Genomic DNA, 19,205 nt, shown 5'->3' with positions numbered 1-19,205 from the left:
ACATGGCCAAAGGTGCAGTGGCTGTTCATTCACACTGCCATTGTCCCTCTGTGCAGTGACACGGCGTTGCCTGTCTCCAGTCAGGACACACTCAACAGCATGTCCGCTTTTCCGTGACTGTGTTTACTCGGCCAGTACACAAAGTCAGTTAGCCGCAGGCGCTATTAACGAAGCAAGAACAAATCGTCTGGCGAGTGCTTCTCATTTTATACACCGCGAAAGGTTGCACATATACTTACGCTATGTCATTTTGCAACATTTTTACAACAATGTAAAAGCGCCTTAAGTGTTTTGAAAGACAGGATGTTTACATTCCGGATGCAGTTTTGCAGCAGGACCAGTTCAAGAGGAGGAACTTTTAAAGTGTGCTGCTTGTGCTCTTCCAAAGGATCACGAGGTACAGTTCAGTTGCATTAGATTTGCATTAAACTTTTAAGGAATGGTTGGTTTTAAACGTGTATGTAGCTCTTTGATCGACCATTGCTCTTTTTATAGATCTTTGAATATTTCGGTGCAGTGCTACCTGTATTATATTTACATGGCCTGCTTTACCTATTATAAAACAAGTATTATTTGTCAAATGTTACTGTTTCTAATGTTCTCCTTTTTCATGAAATATTTCAACTTATTATTTCAATATGTTTTGGTTCCAATAAAATATTATTTTACTCCCATATTTTTTTTTTTTTTAACTTTTAAAATGTACAATATTCCAATGTTATAATTGTTAGATTTTGAGATTTCTCTCTCTTGCTGTATTATGTATAATAGCAATTGCAATAGCAAAAATAATAGCACCTTGCTTAATGTTTTTTTTCATAACATTTTGGATTTTTTTTCTGGCAACTTGGGTATTGTTTTAGCCACAGAAACACAATTTTCTAGACATATTTTTCACCTAATATTTGACTTCATTTATAATTTTACAAGTTTTTCTCCCAAAATGCATTCTTAAAAATCACCCATTTTCCCTTGTTAATATTCTGGAATAAAACAATTTACGTCTACAGACACTCCCCACTTTATGAATGAGATATGGCCCGGATGGTTATTCATAGGGTGAATTCGTTCGTAAGTAGATTCAGTGCTATATTTTGTATGGAATGTATGTTTAAGATTTATGTTTAAGATACGTATTTGTAAGGTTTATATAAGTAATTTTAAGGCTTGTATAAGAAACCTGCATTGGTTTGTACTGAAAAATAAACATGTAATAAAATATATGCTCTATAAAGATATGTACATGTACAACTGGAGAGAATACTATGTTACTACAAAAATGTTCGTATGTACCGTAGTTCGTAACGCGAATGTTTGTAAGTATGGGGACCGTCTGTACTTTGCTTTTCGATTTTCATATTGATTATAATGGAGTTACTTCAAGGGTTATGTCTGTGTAAGCTCTCAGTCGTACAGGAGTGGTCCATCGATGAGAAGGTTTCTTCAGCCGTCATCTGTACAAAAGTGAAGGTTCAAGGGTTATGTTTCTTTTTTTTACAATGGTCGTTGGCATGACAACTTTAAAAACCACTGATCTCGAGGATGCGTCCTACCAAATGTTCCCAAGCATCTGCTGTAATCAGACCACTCCTATAAAATGCTTAGATATATCTTTTTTTTCAACCACAAGAATAAACATGAACCAAACCTTTAATTTGTACTGAAGGAGAATTGAAAAGCTTGAGGCCCTGCTGTGGTGAGCTTGATTACTTAATAATACGGTGATAAACACAACGATCAATCAAAGCTCCTGACAAGAGTTACAATTCGGGAGAAACCTTGCTAAACTCAGAAAAGTCTGTTCTTATTGAAGCAGAGCATGTATCCCTGTGCATGTGTGTGCATGCACGATTCAATAGGTGAAAGTCAATGAGGTGTTATATTTATTTATAGACCATACGTGCAGTAATGACATATCTTGATAACAGCTTCATAATCAGATGGTCATTCAGCAGATTGGCCAAGAGGGACTATTTCAAACAATTCATAAATGAGAAATATTTTTCTAAGATGGAGTAAAGATTGGTCAAGCCCAGTTAATTTTGACACAGAAACAACAAAAAAACGAATTCCAAATCAAAATAAACTTAATTAGTTAGGATATACGTGCTTGTTATTAGACAGCAGAAATATTATCATTGTATAATTTTGGTTGGAGAGAGGGGCCCACCTGGTTGGCCCGGGAATTTGTGACATCATGAAGAAGTTAATCAGCAAGTAAATGTGTCGAATTAGACATATCCAGTGTGGGACAGATGACGTCACAATGTATAAATGTTGATTATATATTTTTATTAGAACTGAAATTGTAGTGTGGAAATTCGAATAAAACCTGCAGGCCACAGTCATATGTTAACGATCACAAATCATCCTCCCATTGAAATGAATAGAAATGGTAAACACAATAAAAGGACTTTATCATCAATTTTTTTCCAAGACTAAAAATAGCACTATATAATATTGATAGCACTGAAAAAAAACATCCAATAATAATCAATAATAATTAAAAAGGAACTCATGAATAAAACAGCATTTGCACTGTTTTCTGTTTCAGTTAAATAGATCTCCTGAGACAACATGACCAAATCACGTCACAATCAACTTGTTGACAATTTCTTTTCAAGACTTAACCCATTTTCTAATCCCTTTATATTCATGTGTGTAACAGGCATGCTGTACCCTACCCCGGGTGTCTTTGGACGGTAACCGGGGTACACCCTGAACTGCTTGCCAAATTATCGCATGGCACACTAAGACAAACAACAATTCACACTCATAATAACACATAGTGACTTCTTGTACGATGCAAAGAGTAGCGGTTGCTCTCTGTGCTCCAGTCTTTATTCTCCCAAAGCGCTGAAGATCTCAACACAGTGTATGGATTATGGACAAGAACCGTCGTGCGTTCTGTCACAGGATGCAGTTAATTGTCAATTGTATTGTACTTTATTGTCTGTCTGTATGTACACTCACAATCGTGGCGTGAGATTGTGTTACTTTACCGGGTAAAGAGAACGCTGGCACGAATGGCTGCCGCTGCTCACCCGCAGTAAACAAAATCTTATCTCGTGACGGTAAAGTGTCCTTGAGAGTTTAGAAAGGCGCTTAGAAATGAAAGGTATTATTATTATTATTATTATTATTATTATTAGTAGTAGTAGTAGTAGTAGTATTAGTATTATTAGTATTATTAAGAGTGTTTCATTAATTTTCCAGGCCTGTTTTTGGATTCTGGGAGTACCCGGAGAAAACCCACACAAGCACAAGAACAACATGCCAACTTCACAAAGGGAGACCAGGGCTGGACACAAGTACATTAAATTTACTACTACTACTACATTACTTACGCACTGTTAGACAGAGTGCAAACCAGCTAAATCACAGGAAGAGACTGATGTCCCAGCCATAAAAATGGTTCCTGATAACTTGGCAGTGCATCACTATGGTTAGTCTTATCCCTTTATTGACCTCGAAATCTTAACCCAATGTGCTGGATGAAATCCGCATCCCAAAATGATGGGTATAAATAACCAATGCTCAGTCTCATTCGGACTATTTAACCCAATTTGGGTTACTTTTCACCAAAGAGTTTTCAGAGTGCATCATCAGGGAAGATGAGCCGATATTTTGTCACGCACTTTTCCCTGAAAAGGTTTCTTCAGCCGTCATCTGTACAAATTTGAAGGTTTCGGACGTTTCGCCTCCTATCCAAGAGGCTTCGTCAGCGAACTAAGTTTTTTTTAGTTCGCTATCCAAGAGGCTTCGTCAGCGAACTAAAAGTTTTTTTTAGTTCGCTGACGAAGCCTCTTGGATAGGAGGCGAAACGTCCGAAACCTTCAAATTTGTACAGATGACGGCTGAAGAAACCTTCTCATCGATGGACCACTCCTGTACGACTGAGAGCTTACACAGAAGTTTTCCCTGAGGAAAATGTGAATTGATTATAATTCATTGGTGGTTCTATGATTTCATGTTTTGCTGGCTTACAGCATTTACAGCAGGCCTCAGGTGAAACGAATGTTCTAAAATCCCACTGGGCTCGAGGTGCACCTCTGAGGGGGTCGCATCTATTCTCTTTCCAAGCCGGCCACTTGTAGCAGACCGTAGCTGATTTCCTTCCTTGCGTGACTCCAGAGTGTAAACAGACGGCCAAAATGACTCATCACTATTTCTCACTTCCATGATGTGATATAAACATACGGATGGGTCAAGGGTCATTTTGGGGTAACGAATGGGCGCGGGCGTGCCGAGTACGTCTCCCTGTAGGACATCTTCCATTCTTCGAAGAATTCACAGTTTCCTGTGGCCAAAGCTGCATGCCTGCCCACTCCAGCCTAAAGGAAGCCGAAAGAGAAACAGCGTTAGAAATAGAGGAGAAAGAACACCGACAATCCCAGTGATATATTGTCCTCTTTGCTGTGCTGTGTGGAAAGAATGCCGGTGTGATGTATTTCTGTTCAACTTCCAGACGCTGGATGTGTTAAAAGAGTGATGCTTTGATGCGAGCCGGAGGGGATGTGAGAAGGTGAATCGCGTGGCCACAATGAGCTTCATTCATTCTCAAACTGATTTATAAGACGTGGAAAGTGTGTTTATATGCAGTTGCCAGCTTGTCTTTGGAGAGGAATGAGACCATGTTTCCCCCCCTGCATCCCCACCCCAAAAAAGGGGGATGCCTTTAGGAAACCCTGATCAGCACAGAGTCTTCACCATCTTGTTGCCACAGGGTGCATTTGTGGGGGTGGGGGGCATTTCCCGTTAGGCCCCAATGAGAAGAAGGGCCAAATACAGTACAACATCAATCACTTGGCACTCCACAGTTTCCCCATTGTTATACAGCAGGAAATAGGTCGCTAGCAGGTAGGAATTAAAACTCGGACAACTATAGCATAGCATTGAAGATTGTTTCCAGGATGAGTCCAACACTCACACAAGACCCCAGCACCACCTCACATACACACACAAATTGTTTGTGTGACCGTAAACATGAGAGCTCGTCATCCCCAAAATCTCTGTTCCATCAATGTGGGTGTGTTCGATACTCTTTGGCATTCGACTCAGCATGATTCCGATTTGATCTTGGTTGCACTCGCTGGTGCTTTCTACTATCTTTGTGGCTGCGTTATTTTCTGTATATGATAGCTGTCCACATTAAGCACTATGTTACAGCTTCAGCTGTTTTTAAAGCCTTATATAAATCAATGTGTATTGTATTGTGCTCGGAAAGACAGCTCCGAGCGCACTGCTGACTCAAACAGCCGTTTGATTGTCCGGAATATCAGAGCTCAGTGCAATAGATAGTGCAAGAGAAGTAAAGAGTTGTTGCAGGAGCTCCAGATTAAAGGCTGCTGTCAAAATTGAATGTGAATTATATTTTTTTCCATAAATTCTTATTAAACAATTCCAAATTGTGTTTCAGCTTCCTTTCACTGCTTTTAAGCATTTAACCAATCATATTTTTAGCCAACATTTGGTACCAGGGACAGAAATCTACCTGGACATCATCACAATCAGTCCTGTCGCATTAAATGTGGTGTCAATGACTTTGGTGCTTTAACCAACGTTTGTTGCTTTAACTAATCAGATTTCGAGTTGGTGACGCGCAGGATGACGTCAGTTTTCGCCAACTATGATTGTCACCAGTCAATCATAGTATCACCAGCCGCAGGTGAAAAGAGCATACTGGCCAGAGCTTGCTCACTTCATCTGTACCAAGCTGCATAAGGAAACACATTGTTATGTTGATTTAAGTAGGAGAAGATTTACTGTTAAAGCTATTTTCAAGACGGACTTTTCAAGAAAAAATGGACATCATTAAGAAGAGTCTGACATGTTCTTTCCTGGCGAAAGGGACCCTCTAGTAAATCACACCACACTTTTTATTTACATTCGCAGCTGTAGATTGATTCAGACGTGGCACTACTGAAGGCCCAGGGATGATATGCACGGCCAGCCACTGGTTTAGGGTTTTGTTTCTGTGGGCTCACCTTAACCAGAATGCCACATAACATTGTCTCCAAAGGTACAATTCTAGTGGGCTAATGCTCTAAATCCTTGAGGAAAATTAGTGAGTAAACATGACAGCCATTCTTCTTCATCATATAAAAATGGAAGACATCAAAGATGTTTTTTCTTAATCCCGCATTTTAAAAGTTCAATTAATTAATTGGAACAATTGTTTCAAAGGTTGCAAACTCAATAGGGGCATTCGTAATGGCTTATTACAGGTGCAACTTCCATTGGTTTAGCATTGAGCTAATTCACATTCGTAATTATTTTTGTTCCTCTTGAATTTAACAGTAAACGTCAATTGGCAATGCCAATAAACAGACTGGAGCTCGCTTGTTTGGAATATATTTCACTCTTTTCCAAATAGAGAGGAGCCAAGTGTGCTGTGACCATTTTTGTACTGTATTTCAAAGTTTTGCTGGGCCAACACAGTGATTCATAAGTCAAGATACCGTTCTATTAATTACATCTGTTTGAATTGTATTTTGCACTGATGTGGAACTGCACCACACTGAAAAATGACATCATTTTTAGCGGCATGAATTTACTGCACGATAGGAAATTAGTACATTTTGTAACTCGCTGGCCTCAATGCTCAGTACAGCAAGGCCATAGGCTCAATAACAAGAGAGGCAGAAATGAATGATACATCCGACTGGCAGGCAACTCCAATGTTCACCTCTGTTTAATCTCAGGATCTGTTCAATTCATTCTTTTTTATTTTTTTTTTTCTGCTCATCAGAAGGATGTTTCACCTCAGTTTCAGCAAAGTTAATCAAAGTTTGGGGCGATTGTACATCTAATGGGAATCATTTTCACAGCCCCACTTTGTTCATCAGAAATGTCGGTGCTGTTGGACAGTCTGTGGCTGGATGGATGCCTGGCTGGAAGAGCCAGCGATGAGAAGAAATGAACGTCAGCGCAGAGCGCCGATGCGTAGGTGGAACTGTCGCGGCTTGGAATTGAAGCAGACTTATGTTGGGCAGAAGATGTGAGACAATCGTCAATGGATGCGAAAGCTTCGTGTTTGCTTTCAACATTTAGCTTGTAGCAGACGTGCACATTCCACCAGAACGTCCCTGATCCACTGGTGAAAAGGACACTTTGACCCTCTCCTCTTTCATCTAGAACTGCGTCATACAACAAAGAGGATGCAGAAAGTGCTTAAGATTGAATGACTGTGACTTTGTGTTGTCGTATTATTTTGTTGTTTATTGGGGGGGTCTTTTTACTTCAAGATGGTGCCACAAGAGTGCCTGCCTTATCAGAAGCTCCTATATTTTGTTTTTCTACTTCTTCTTTTCCTTTCCTCTTCCTTCCATAACTTTGCTGCTGTGAAATGTACATTTCTCAACTGTGAGATTTATAAAACTAACCCAATCAAATCCAATCCAAATCCAAGGTAACACAAGCGTATGCCGCAGATGGGTTGGGGGACCTGTTTGTGCGCCTGAGCATAATTGATGCATCGTCAGTTGTGTCATCTGTCTCTGAGTGGATATTTTTACTCAGCCATGGTGGATTCTTATGAATTTAAATAAAGGTACTATATGTGTCCTGGGAGGGGGTATTTTTTATTGTTTTAACAAAAGAGACTGAATAATAATTATTTTATAATGGCAAAGAGTCCTTTAAGAATGTTGAAATGTATCTTGAAAACAATACCTGTATAGAGAATCAATATATTGAGGACAATGTGGCCCTTGAATTCAATGCTCATTATTTTTTCTGAATGGAAAATTAGGTCAACCTGCATTCTGGATCCTGTTCAGCCTTTGAGATTGCACTGTATTGTGTTTTCATTAACCCAAGTGATTCACTGCAATTACTTCAAAAAAGCTCCCGCTGTGCCTCTAAAATGATTTCTGGGGCTGTAAAAATGAAATATACTGAGGTTGTTGTGTGTGTCACTACATTTGACATCATGTTCTTCATCTTTCCACCATTCACAGGTTTGCCTTGGACACAAAACTGCCACATGTTTTAATTGCAGCCTCTCCCTGCCTTCTTTCCGTACCCGCCGCTCTTCATGTGGGATGGAAGACAGAGACCTGGCAGGGTGGCTGTCACATAATGCCCACGCCTGTGATGCTTCGCTGGGACCCCCCTCCACTCAGGAAATGCTCTCGGCCTATTTCCCACCCTCGCGCTCCACTCTGGAGAGCCGGGCATTACACTCTGAATCCAGTTACCGTCCCAGAACATTCCTGACTGATTCCGACCGCTGCCTGGCCGTGCCTTTCCACAGACAACGAGGACATGCCCTCAGTTCAAAGCGGCTGGAGTATCAAGTTGGGCGCTACCAAAGCTCTTTATGGCAGAAGCTTCATGACAGGAAACTAGCTTGACCCCCCGCCCCCAACTCCCTCCTCATATTGCTTTCATTTGTGGTTTGTATGTAGGTGGCTTCAGTTGGATGCAGGATTAAAAATATCCAACTCAGGTTGCCAGAATGATATCTCCCATTGCGGTGGCATGTTTGGGAATTCTTAATTGCTTTTTTCCGAATCAGCTTACCACAGGAAAGTCCCCCCTTCAGATCAAAATAAATAAATAAATAAATAAATAAATAAATAACAAGAGAGCGGGTGACCCATAAAGGCTGAGGATTTTACGTAAACACATACAATGGAGCCATGATGCTCCCTGGTACCCACAACTCACTGCCGTCAGGGTGGCGAACATAGCAAACTAACCTGAAAAGGTGGCCCACCAAGTCTCTGCTTTGCTGTCGCCACTGCGGTTTATGTCTCATCTCCAATTATTGACGGCTCAGCCAGCATCATAAACGTCATGACGAAGTGTCCCTGCATGGGACGTGTGCACAGCCACGGGGTGGGGCACCACTGACTGAATCTCATGCACCATGTGGAACCAAGTCAGGGTGCCTGTAAGAAAAGCAAGCAGAGTGAACAGTATTCCAAAAAAAGTCTTTTTTTTTCTTCTTTTTTTTATTTTATGTACAATATTAGTGATCAAATTCTGTCTATTGAAAGGCCTGGTAAGGTTTTCTTGGGTCACAAATTGTCTGTAAAATTCTGGAAGCTGTTTGACCATCAAGCAGGAACACATCCGTGCGTCTTGCAAAGGCTTTTTTGATTCATAAAATAAATATAGTTGTGTGTTTTATTATTCTTTTGTTATTAATACTGTATGTTGTTGTGACAACCGTTCATTATAAATTGTGGACTTAATCGAGAAGGCAAGCGGCCAAAAACCTGGTCTCCCTAACTTAATTGAAATATCATTCATGTATACAGAATACAACAAAATGTGACTAATTCAGCAAATATTTAGAAAAGAAAGGAAAAATTTGCTTGAATGATTTGAAACATGATATCAAATTTGAATTATTTATTATTAATTCAATTTGTCATTTACCAATATGCAAAGTCACTAAAATGTTTAGAATTTTTAAAAAAGCAGTTTTTTTGTGGATTTGTTGGTGTCACATATCTGTTGTCTGACTTTAATAGGAATCTTGAATTTTCCGGCTGCTTAACTGTTCACCAATATTACAAAAATGTGCAAATTTGTTTTTGAGTATCATTGCTGACAAAAAAAGCACATAACACGAATTATTTAAAGAAGTAAGAGCAGTTTATTACTTTGCTATCCGATAAACAAATTTTATTTATAACAGCAACCCTTCCGTCCACATTATGAATTATGCGTGCACTGCAAAACCAATGAGATATTTTTCCATGTGATAAAACAGTATTTTGCTGCCTTGACATTTTTACCCCACTCAGCTTTCTTTACAGTGTGGATTTTTTTTCTATGATAGCGTATTTTATAGTTTGCAGCAATACGTCCTCCATTTGCACAAAGCAAAAAACAAAAGGACCAACTTCATGAAAAAACACCAATTCACAATTGTGCCCCATTCATAATATATATAATATTTTTGTCAATTTTGGACTGGCTACTATAAATTATTCTTGCTACCTATGTTTATTATTATTATTATTATTATTATTATTATTATTATTATTATTATTATTATACAGATAATTTTGTACTCAGCTAACTCTACTCTAATATTTGCCATGTATTCAAAATGTCAGAGGTTAATTTAGTTTAATGACTCAAAAATGCATTGTAAATGACATAGCTACATTTTATTTTGTGTTGGATTTTTATGTCATACTCCTCAAGGCTCGTTATTTACATTTTGAGTATATATACAATAACCACAATAATAAAGTTTGTGTCCAATAAATAATGTTTTCTGCCCCTCTTGTATTGGATTGCAGGTGTGGCGATTGATGTGGCCTGTGACGCTTTTTGGTTTTACGGCCTCTTAACGGTGGTTGTTGTACTGTAGGAACAACTTTTGGGTCGTGAAAATAAAGAGGAGCATGGGTGCACACATGCATGCATGCATGTCTTACTGCACTGTTGAGGCCATCAAGAACACTTGACGTTCACGTCGCGACCCAAAAAGCGCGCAATCAGCGGTCTGCGAACTATCCCGTCCTTTCTCGTTCACATAAACAGCATTTCAAGGAAAATATACATGGCCACCTACAGCGCAGGGAAAGTGATGAGGGCTCCACATCACACTGGTTTCAATTAAAGCGACAACGAACTGCAAGCGACACTTGACTTCGACATTGGCTCATCTGATGCAAAAACTGAAGCTTTATAAAACTCCTCGAAATAAGCTGGACAAAATATTTATACCTGGTCAATGAAATCGTGCGTTCTTGTTCTTGTGGGCTCTATTTTAAAAGCTTCAAATGAGTATACTCGGGTTCCTTTCAAAAGATAGAATATTGGGGCATTTTGAGAACTGGACAGCGTTTAGGTGGCATTTTTGGTCTGTCGTTGGATAAAAATTGTATATATAAATAATAGATAGTGTTAGCTTTCGTCTTCCTTCACTTTCAAAACTTCGCAATGTCCTTTGAAAGTCAGACTGGACAACAATCGACGTACAATGTTCGTGACGCTACAATTCACTGTGAACCCGAAAAATGTTCTTTGTTCTTTTGGGGAAAAAATATTTACTCGGGCAGTATTTTGAAATATTACGCTGATTTTTATTGTATTTAATTATGATTTCTTCGAATTATTTCACATTAAACTTTCACTTTGTTATAAAGTGTTTTTCACGAATCTGGCAGTGCTCATACCTTTGAAACAAGACTTGGCAGGTTATGCTTTTATTTTATTATTTTTGGTGATCAGTTTTTTTAATGTCATGCTTTTTTTCTTCGTGTTCTTATATTTGACTTGTTCATTGGTGGGTGGTCCTTTGGTGATCTTTAAATGTCCGTGACAAATAAACTGGATAATTTGAGTTATTTTTAGGACTGTGGAAATATACACAAATTTGCAGTTTAAAAAAAAAAGTAAGGCATATTTAATTTTTAGTTTCTGCACCTTTCTCACACCTTGCAATGTTGTCTTTATATATTTATTTTATAAAGTGTCATTAGAAACATTTTCACCTTATCCGCGGAATTAAAATTTGATTAACACATTAAAAGTAGCGTGAGAAGATATTTAGATGATCCCTATATCAAGCCACAGCTATGCAGTCAACTAAACCAAATGCGTACAGTAAAGAAAAAGCGAATGAGTGTGTCTCTTGGTCGAAAAGAGTTTAGAAAGAAAACACATCAAATATTTTCAGCCCGTACAGGTTAGGGTAGAAGGCTATATTGAGTTCATTGCTGTAAATAAGGTATATACGACAGTCAGAAAGGCCTGCCAGGGCTGTGCACTTTGCGGTCTACCTCTACCTAAGTGGCCCTGCTTTCCTGGGTATGCTAAGCTGTCCAATATTTCACGATGGGGCGTCATGGAAGAAGAAGGGGGGACGCGTGGATGCTCAATGACGAACCCAATCTGCTTGCGACACCATTAAGCTCTTTCCTTTGCTCTATTTACTCGAACGAATGAAACGTGTTTATACGATTGAAATAAACGATTATTGGCACACTTCTCGGCTTCGGGGAAAATAATGAAAACTGTGCAATACAAGTCCAAGTCAAGTCAAATTTTGATGAAAAATTATATATATATATATATATATATATATATATATATATATATATATATATATATATATATATATATATATATATATATATATATGCGTGCGTGCGTGCGTGCGTGCGTGCGTGCGTGTGTGTGTGTGTGTGTGTGTGTGTGTGTGTGTGTGTGTGTGTGTGTGTGTGTGTGTGTGTGTGTGTGTGTGTGTGTGTGTGTGTGTGTGTGTCATGCAGTGAAAAAACTGATTTTTTTATTCAGTTTTGTCCAGCATTGGTACCAAATCGTTCTGCCTGTTCAAAAATAGCAGCTAATACAAAGAAATCGAGTCGAATTTAAATGAAAATATATATATATATATATATATATATATATATATATATATATATATATATATATATATATATATATATATATATCATGCTGCAAAAAAGCAGAATGTTTATCCAGTTTTGTCCGGCATATGCAGTGAATCGTTCTGCCTGTTAAAAAAAATGGCAGTTAATACAAAACGTTCGTTTATTGTCAACGGCTTTTGAAAGTAAAAATCTCATGTGCTAACTTGGTAATTTAGGAGGGTTCGATATTGCTGCCTCATACCTATCTCTACACATGAACATAGCAATATTATGAATTAATTTTTAAGGGGACGAGGGGTTGGAGGGATGGGAGTTAATGGAATGAAGTCATCAGTGGGAATTAAATGGAGGGGGCAGGGAGAGGACGGGAACGCGCATGCCCTTGCGTGGCGCGTGCTGGGTGGTCCCAATTGCTTATAAATGTGCTCACCCCCCACCACCCCCAACTCAATCTTACCAGCCAGTGTCCGCGCAGTCATCGGTTAAAACAATATATGAACATTCATTGCATTCCGCTTGACGGCAAAACAAACCACCATCAGGCTGACAAAAATACGTTTCGAGCATGAAACAAAAAATGTCAAACGACAAATGGATGATGAAATGCATAATTTGTTCTACCCACACTGTCAATAACTGCGGTGTAAAAACGTTGACGCAATTGTGATGTTTGATGATTTTATATTTTATTTTATGTGGCTATCATAAATTTATATAGGAACAGTAGGAGATGCAATGCTCACTGTGAGGTGAGAGGTTGCAAACTGCAGCTACGGATCTCCCCAGGGAACAATAAGCAAGCTACTGTCAACAGTTTTAGCTTAAAACGATCCATTTGCACTATAGTTTGATGCTGTAGTGAGGTCAGTAAAAAACGAAACCTCATGACGGTGTCCCCTTTTAAGATTAAAAGATCGAATGAGTTCGCAAACCTGATTATGTTCTTTCGTGAGGCAAATTAACTATAATAACATTGAATCTATGTCACTTACTTTTACTTGTGGATCATTCCGACGGTGTCTGCAAGGAGTCGTTCCGTGGTCTCCACCCGAAGTTCTGCGCTCACGGTGCGGCAGATCTTTCACTTCATTCCCCGGGCGTCTCCTGCGTAAATATTATGACTTACACAAACAATATTGGGCTGCATCTAAAAAAAAAAGTCATTCGACTTCTCTGCGCGGGGAGCACCACATCAGTGACTATTAACTGAACGGGCTGGGCTTTTTGTTGATTTTTTTTTATATATTTCAAGAAGTGAACATGTTTACATTTTGCTGTGTAAACATCCTGCAGTGCCCAACGGCCTGTTTATTTTGTAGAGACATTTGAAGGCTGGTTTTGGATCTGAAGGGGGCATGCTCTTTGAAAATGCTTTTAAAGACAGTCAGCGATGTATGCACGCTTTCTAACGGGACGTACATCGATATGCACGCGATATATATCTTATAACCGTGTTGCAGCCTGGATGCAGGTTTGACTATTGTTTTGGGACTGGAGTATAGGTATCTGAAAAAGACAATAAGCGTAAACATTTATAGTTACAGCATACAAACAATGAACAATATATTGAAGTGCATGCAAAGCTCGATATACAAGAGCGAATGATAGAAAGAAAAGTTTTTTTTTTCAATGTAAAGTAAAAAGTGAGTGCACCCAGATGTGCAAGCATGCTTACAGCCCACCACTGGAGTAGGAGGGGAACTGGGCGGGCCACACTTTTTTCGGATGACCAAGACATGCAGCTTCCAACCCGCAGATGGCAACAGATAAGTAAAAAAGTCAGCAGGACAACACGCAGCAAGTGGAGTGGAAAGCAGCTCCTGTTGTACTCTCGATCCCACTCTGGAAAACTTTTGGACGAGTCAATCTTCCAGGAACCTCCCCGCACTGAGAAGCAGTTCTCTCTCTCTTTTTTTTTCTTTCTCAATTATTTTTGATTTGACGCCGTCTCGTATAGAAGGTGTGGAGGTGGATTACATTTCGTCTTCTTCTACCCAGCCCGCCTTTAAGTCAAACTAATGACGGCAGAGGTTCAGCAGCCCCAAGCGCACACTCCTGCCCAGAGCGGCCCCATGTCTGCACCGGACAAGACAGCGGTGATGGACACCGCAGCTTCCTCCACCGCCAAAGCCAAGAAAACAAACGCTGGAATTCGGCGGCCGGAGAAACCTCCTTACTCTTATATCGCCCTCATCGTCATGGCCATCCAGAGCTCTCCGACGAAGCGGCTTACCCTCAGCGAGATCTACCAGTTCCTGCAGAGCCGCTTCCCCTTCTTCAGGGGTTCCTATCAGGGCTGGAAGAACTCGGTGCGCCACAATTTGTCCCTCAACGAGTGCTTCATCAAGCTGCCCAAGGGTCTGGGCCGACCGGGGAAGGGTCACTACTGGACTATCGACCCGGCGAGTGAGTTCATGTTCGAGGAGGGCTCGTTTAGGAGGAGACCCAGAGGCTTCCGGCGCAAGTGCCAAGCGCTTAAGCCCATGTACAGCATGATGAACGGCTTGGGCTTCAACCACATCCCAGAGTCGTACAACTTCCAGGGGAGCGGCGGGGGGCTGTCGTGTCCACCGAACGGCTTGTCCCTGGACAGTGGGATCGGGATGATGAACGGACACCTAGCGGGGAACATGGACAGTATGGCTCTGTCGGGCCATTCTATGACTCACTTGTCGGCAAACGGCAGTCACTCGTACATGGGGAACTGCGCGGCAAACACCGCTGACGGGGGCTACCCCCACCACGACAATTCCGCCTCGCCTCTGCTCGCCAGCGGCGGCGTGATGGAGCCGCATCCGGTCTACTCCAGCCCGGCGTCTGCCTGGGCTCCGAGTCCCAATAACGGAGCTTCTTACATTAAGCAGCAGCCGCTATCTCCGTGCAACCCCGGAGCCAACCCGCTGCAGCCCAGCCTACCCACGCACTCGCTGGAGCAGCCTTACCTGCACCAGAACGGCCACACAGCCACGGATTTGCAAGGTAGGCTCCCGTCCAGAAAAATACCACAATGGCAACAATAACGCCCTGGCTTACATTGAAGCAGATCGCGTGGAAAAATGAAAACAAAGATCGGCCACATAATTATTAGTTTTTGGCCTAGTCCAAGTGCTTCCCTGAGCTCGTGCCAAACGCGCGGGCCTTTAAATTCAGTGGAAATGTTGGGTAAACACACCATTGGTGGAAAAAAATCTATTTAGAAAAATGACTTATCTGGAAGTACGGGGGAACGATTTATATTGTCACAAGAAAACTCACAATTACTAATTATATCAAAAAATAACGGTAAATTCGAGCTGCCTTGTCTCGGACCAATGCTAATCCACCGTGTATCTTTTTATCTTGTATAAATATGCACGGGTTTATCATTTAAAAGCGTCATACCGTTACAATTATATGGAAAAGTTGTCCAATGCAAACTAAGTCTCTATTGTTTTGATCAGCTAATAAATAAAAGTATCACAGGAACAGCTTATATCACTACTAGAAAATAAATATATATATATATATATATATATATATATATATATATATATATATATATATATATGTGTGTGTGTGTGTGTGTGTGTGTGTGTGTGTGTGTGTGTGTGTGTGTGTGTGTGTGTGTGTGTGTGTGTGTGTGTGTGTATCGGTATTTATATGTGTGTGTTTGTCTTCGGGGGTCTAATTAAAGTGTAGGTAGGCGAATTACATGCCGTAAATCTGTGTGTGTTTGTGTGCGTGTGTGCGCGTGTGTGTTCAGGTATCCCTCGGTACCATTCGCAGTCCCCCAGCATGTGTGACCGGAAGGAGTTCGTCTTCTCCTTCAACGCCATGACGTCGTCGGCCATGCACTCACCGAGCAGCAGCTCCTATTACCATCACCAGCAGGTCTCCTACCAGGACATCAAACCGTGCGTCATGTGATGCGGGTTCGGTTCGATTTTGCTGAAATGAAAAGGAAGAGAAAACCACTGAGGGGACATGAAGGCCTCTCAAAGACAATCCGGACTACTTTTTTCTCCCATTTCCTGCCCCTCGCAAGTGCGACCATCCGTAGTGATGATCATGATGATGATAATAATAATAATATATAATAATAATACAAACTTTTACGTGCCGTCATCATGGAGCAGCGAGGTGAAAGTCTGCTGACGTTTGGTACTAAGTCCTGCAGCGCGGATGACTACAACTTCACACTTCTGTCCAGCTTTATTCTTCCTGTAAAAAATGCACACTTCTCTTTTCTGCCTTCTTTTTCTTTTATGGCATATAACACTCATTTGGAATTCCAGTGACATGAACAATTGTGGACATTGTATTGACGTGTCCATATATAAAATGATTTTAAGGCACTTTTTGAATAGCCTATAAGCGCAAGTTTTTATTTATTCTTAAGGCCTGCATATTTTTTTTAATTTCGGGCGAATTGGCTAAGGAGTTGTGATGCTTTATTGGCAATATTTGTCAGAACGCTTATTTGTTTTGAAATGAAAATGAGGATATATTGTAAGCACCATTTCTGTCGTTAGGATATAGATCATGAATTAATACCAGCACTGTATACTGTTCTATATTGTTGAATAATTTAGCAAGGCTCATCTTTATTACAATCTGGAACAAATAAAATATTTGTTGGGGCTGTTGATGCCTGCATTTTCAAAAGGGGAATATTTGGAGTTTGTTTTAAATCTAAAGCAAGTTATTAAAAAAGTGAACTTGATTTAATCGACAATTATCACGGAATTGGACTTTAAAATAATGGTTTAACAGAAACGTAAATTAATTTGAAATGTCAAGTTGAACCTTAAATCAATATCAGTCGAATTTATTGAAAATGCTTCGAAAAACTCTGAGATTATGTTCATTTAAACCGTCAAAATGGAATGTCAATGTAAAAAGCTTTAAATTACATTGGGACTATTAAATGCTTTCTGATTACCACACGAACTACAATTACTGAAACACATTATATGGCGACGTGGGCGCTGAACTCCCCCTTTAAATAACAATGTCTCGTAAAAACTATAATTAATACAATTATTATTATAACACTACCATATTTGATTAGGTACATTTAAAAAAAACATGTTTTTTTTACATGAAACCTACTCACAAACATGTAGGAAACCGTGGTTCATTGTATGTTCAAATTGATCGACACTCGTTTCACCACAAACGCATATAATCAAATACTAATGCTGCATCAAAACGTAGACAAAATGTTTTTTGATTGATAATCCCGAAAATTGGTTGAAATAAAGTAATTTGTGATAGTGGTTTACAATGCAGCGTTTTAAAAACATTTTGTAGTTGTTATGAGGGAAAAAATGAGGAAACCAAAATAGAAAAGATGACGTCCTGTTTTCGTCCGACGTTCATCTCCAACACGTTTTCAAACATCCCGGAAGTGTCAATCAAAACGGAACAGTTAACCCGTGAAATATTTTTACGTTGTTTTTTAATATTAAAAAAAATAGCAGGGGCGAAAGAAGAACGGGGATTCAAAGTGCAATTATATATAAAAGGGTAAAATAGTAGAAATAATTCACTTTGAATGTGTTCGTACTCACTTTAGTGTACAGCCAACCAATCAGCGCTCGTCATCGTACAAGCACGTCGAGGATCACACATGGCCGAGAAGCAGTGAAATCTCTTTTTGAAACTGATGACACGGCCCCGAGGTGTGGCACAGCAACGGGAGTGAGATGACTAACCACAGCTGCTACCTCGACCTCCAGGCCCTGCATGCCAGTTCCATAAAAAGCCACAAGAAGGCTGCAGAGTGCAGATTGACACGATTTACTGAATGTGTGCGTGTGGCTTACTGCACATAATCAAGGTAGAAAGCAGGTAAAAAATGTTCAGGAACGTGGAAGTCATAAATTATGTGATGAGTGGCAGATATGGCATGCGTGTCAAAACTGTTTTACTTCTGACCTCTAAGATGTTTGCAATTCGATGCAGCGGGGAAATAGGGCTACAAATAAAAAAAAAATCAAGTCAAACAGTAAATTTTACTTCAAAATGTAATATTCGTTTATTTGAAAAAATTGCATTGTAACCATGCAGGTGAAGGTTTCACGTGAAAAAAAATTGTTAAGTTTTGGCTGCCAATGCCTTTTGTGGAGGACTACTTGTCAAAACATGACAGATTAAAAATAAAAAAAATAAGAAAAGGGATAAAATATATCTGAAGTGGTCTCCACAACAACTTTGTTACATTCCATTGGAAAATTTGATCGATGCATTCAAGCGAAGGCCGGCATCCTATTAGACAAGACAGAAAAAGACGATGTTAACCAACTATCCGTGGTTCCATTTATTAAATGAATTATAAACTCAGGGTCAATTATATTATATATATATATATTCTTTTTCTTTCGGCTTTTCGCCACAGCAAATCAGTGTCCTCCATCTTTAGAGGTTTGATCCGCATGTTTGTTTTGGCCAAGCTTTTACGTCGGATGCCCTTCCTGACACAACCCTCTGTATTTATCCGGGCTTGGGACCGGCACAAGAAGGCTTATGTCCCTTTGTGGCTACAGAACGAACACACACACACACACACACACACACACACACACACACACACACACACACACACACACACACACACACACACATATATATATATATATATATATATATATATATATATATATATATATATATATATATATATATATATATATATATATATATACATTTAATTTCTAAGCGCCTTTCAAAACTCTCAAGGACACTTTACAGTCACTGGATTTTTTTGTGCGGGTGAGTAGTTATATATATATATATATATATATATATATATATATATATATATATATATATATATATATATATATATATATATAT

General features: G+C 39.6%; 1 protein-coding gene and 1 long non-coding RNA gene across 2 annotated transcripts; one reads left to right on the top strand and one right to left on the bottom strand.

The window, feature by feature from the left end:
- Positions 1-3,826: 3,826 nt before the first annotated feature.
- On the bottom strand, positions 3,827-16,568 carry LOC148900713 (uncharacterized). Its single transcript, XR_016114485.1, has 6 exons — positions 16,458-16,568; positions 16,207-16,295; positions 13,788-13,874; positions 13,361-13,472; positions 8,706-8,897; positions 3,827-4,334 (listed from the first exon to the last, which is right to left on the bottom strand). It is a non-coding gene; the product is annotated as an uncharacterized LOC148900713 (long non-coding RNA).
- foxf1 (forkhead box F1) lies at positions 13,897-16,460 on the top strand. The gene is made up of 2 exons (XM_088992617.1): positions 13,897-15,347; positions 16,111-16,460. The coding sequence occupies exons 1-2, from the start codon at positions 14,387-14,389 to the stop codon at positions 16,272-16,274; spliced, it is 1,125 nt and encodes a 374-aa protein (XP_088848743.1). The 5' UTR covers positions 13,897-14,386; the 3' UTR covers positions 16,275-16,460.
- Positions 16,569-19,205: the final 2,637 nt, after the last annotated feature.

Source organism: Hippocampus bargibanti, linkage group LG03 (assembly GCF_051943395.1).
Source record: "Hippocampus bargibanti isolate YZ-2025 linkage group LG03, ASM5194339v1, whole genome shotgun sequence".
NCBI classification, from domain to species: domain Eukaryota; kingdom Metazoa; phylum Chordata; class Actinopteri; order Syngnathiformes; family Syngnathidae; genus Hippocampus; species Hippocampus bargibanti.
Note: the sequence above shows the minus strand (reverse complement) of the source record. Positions and strands in the feature narration are given on the sequence as shown.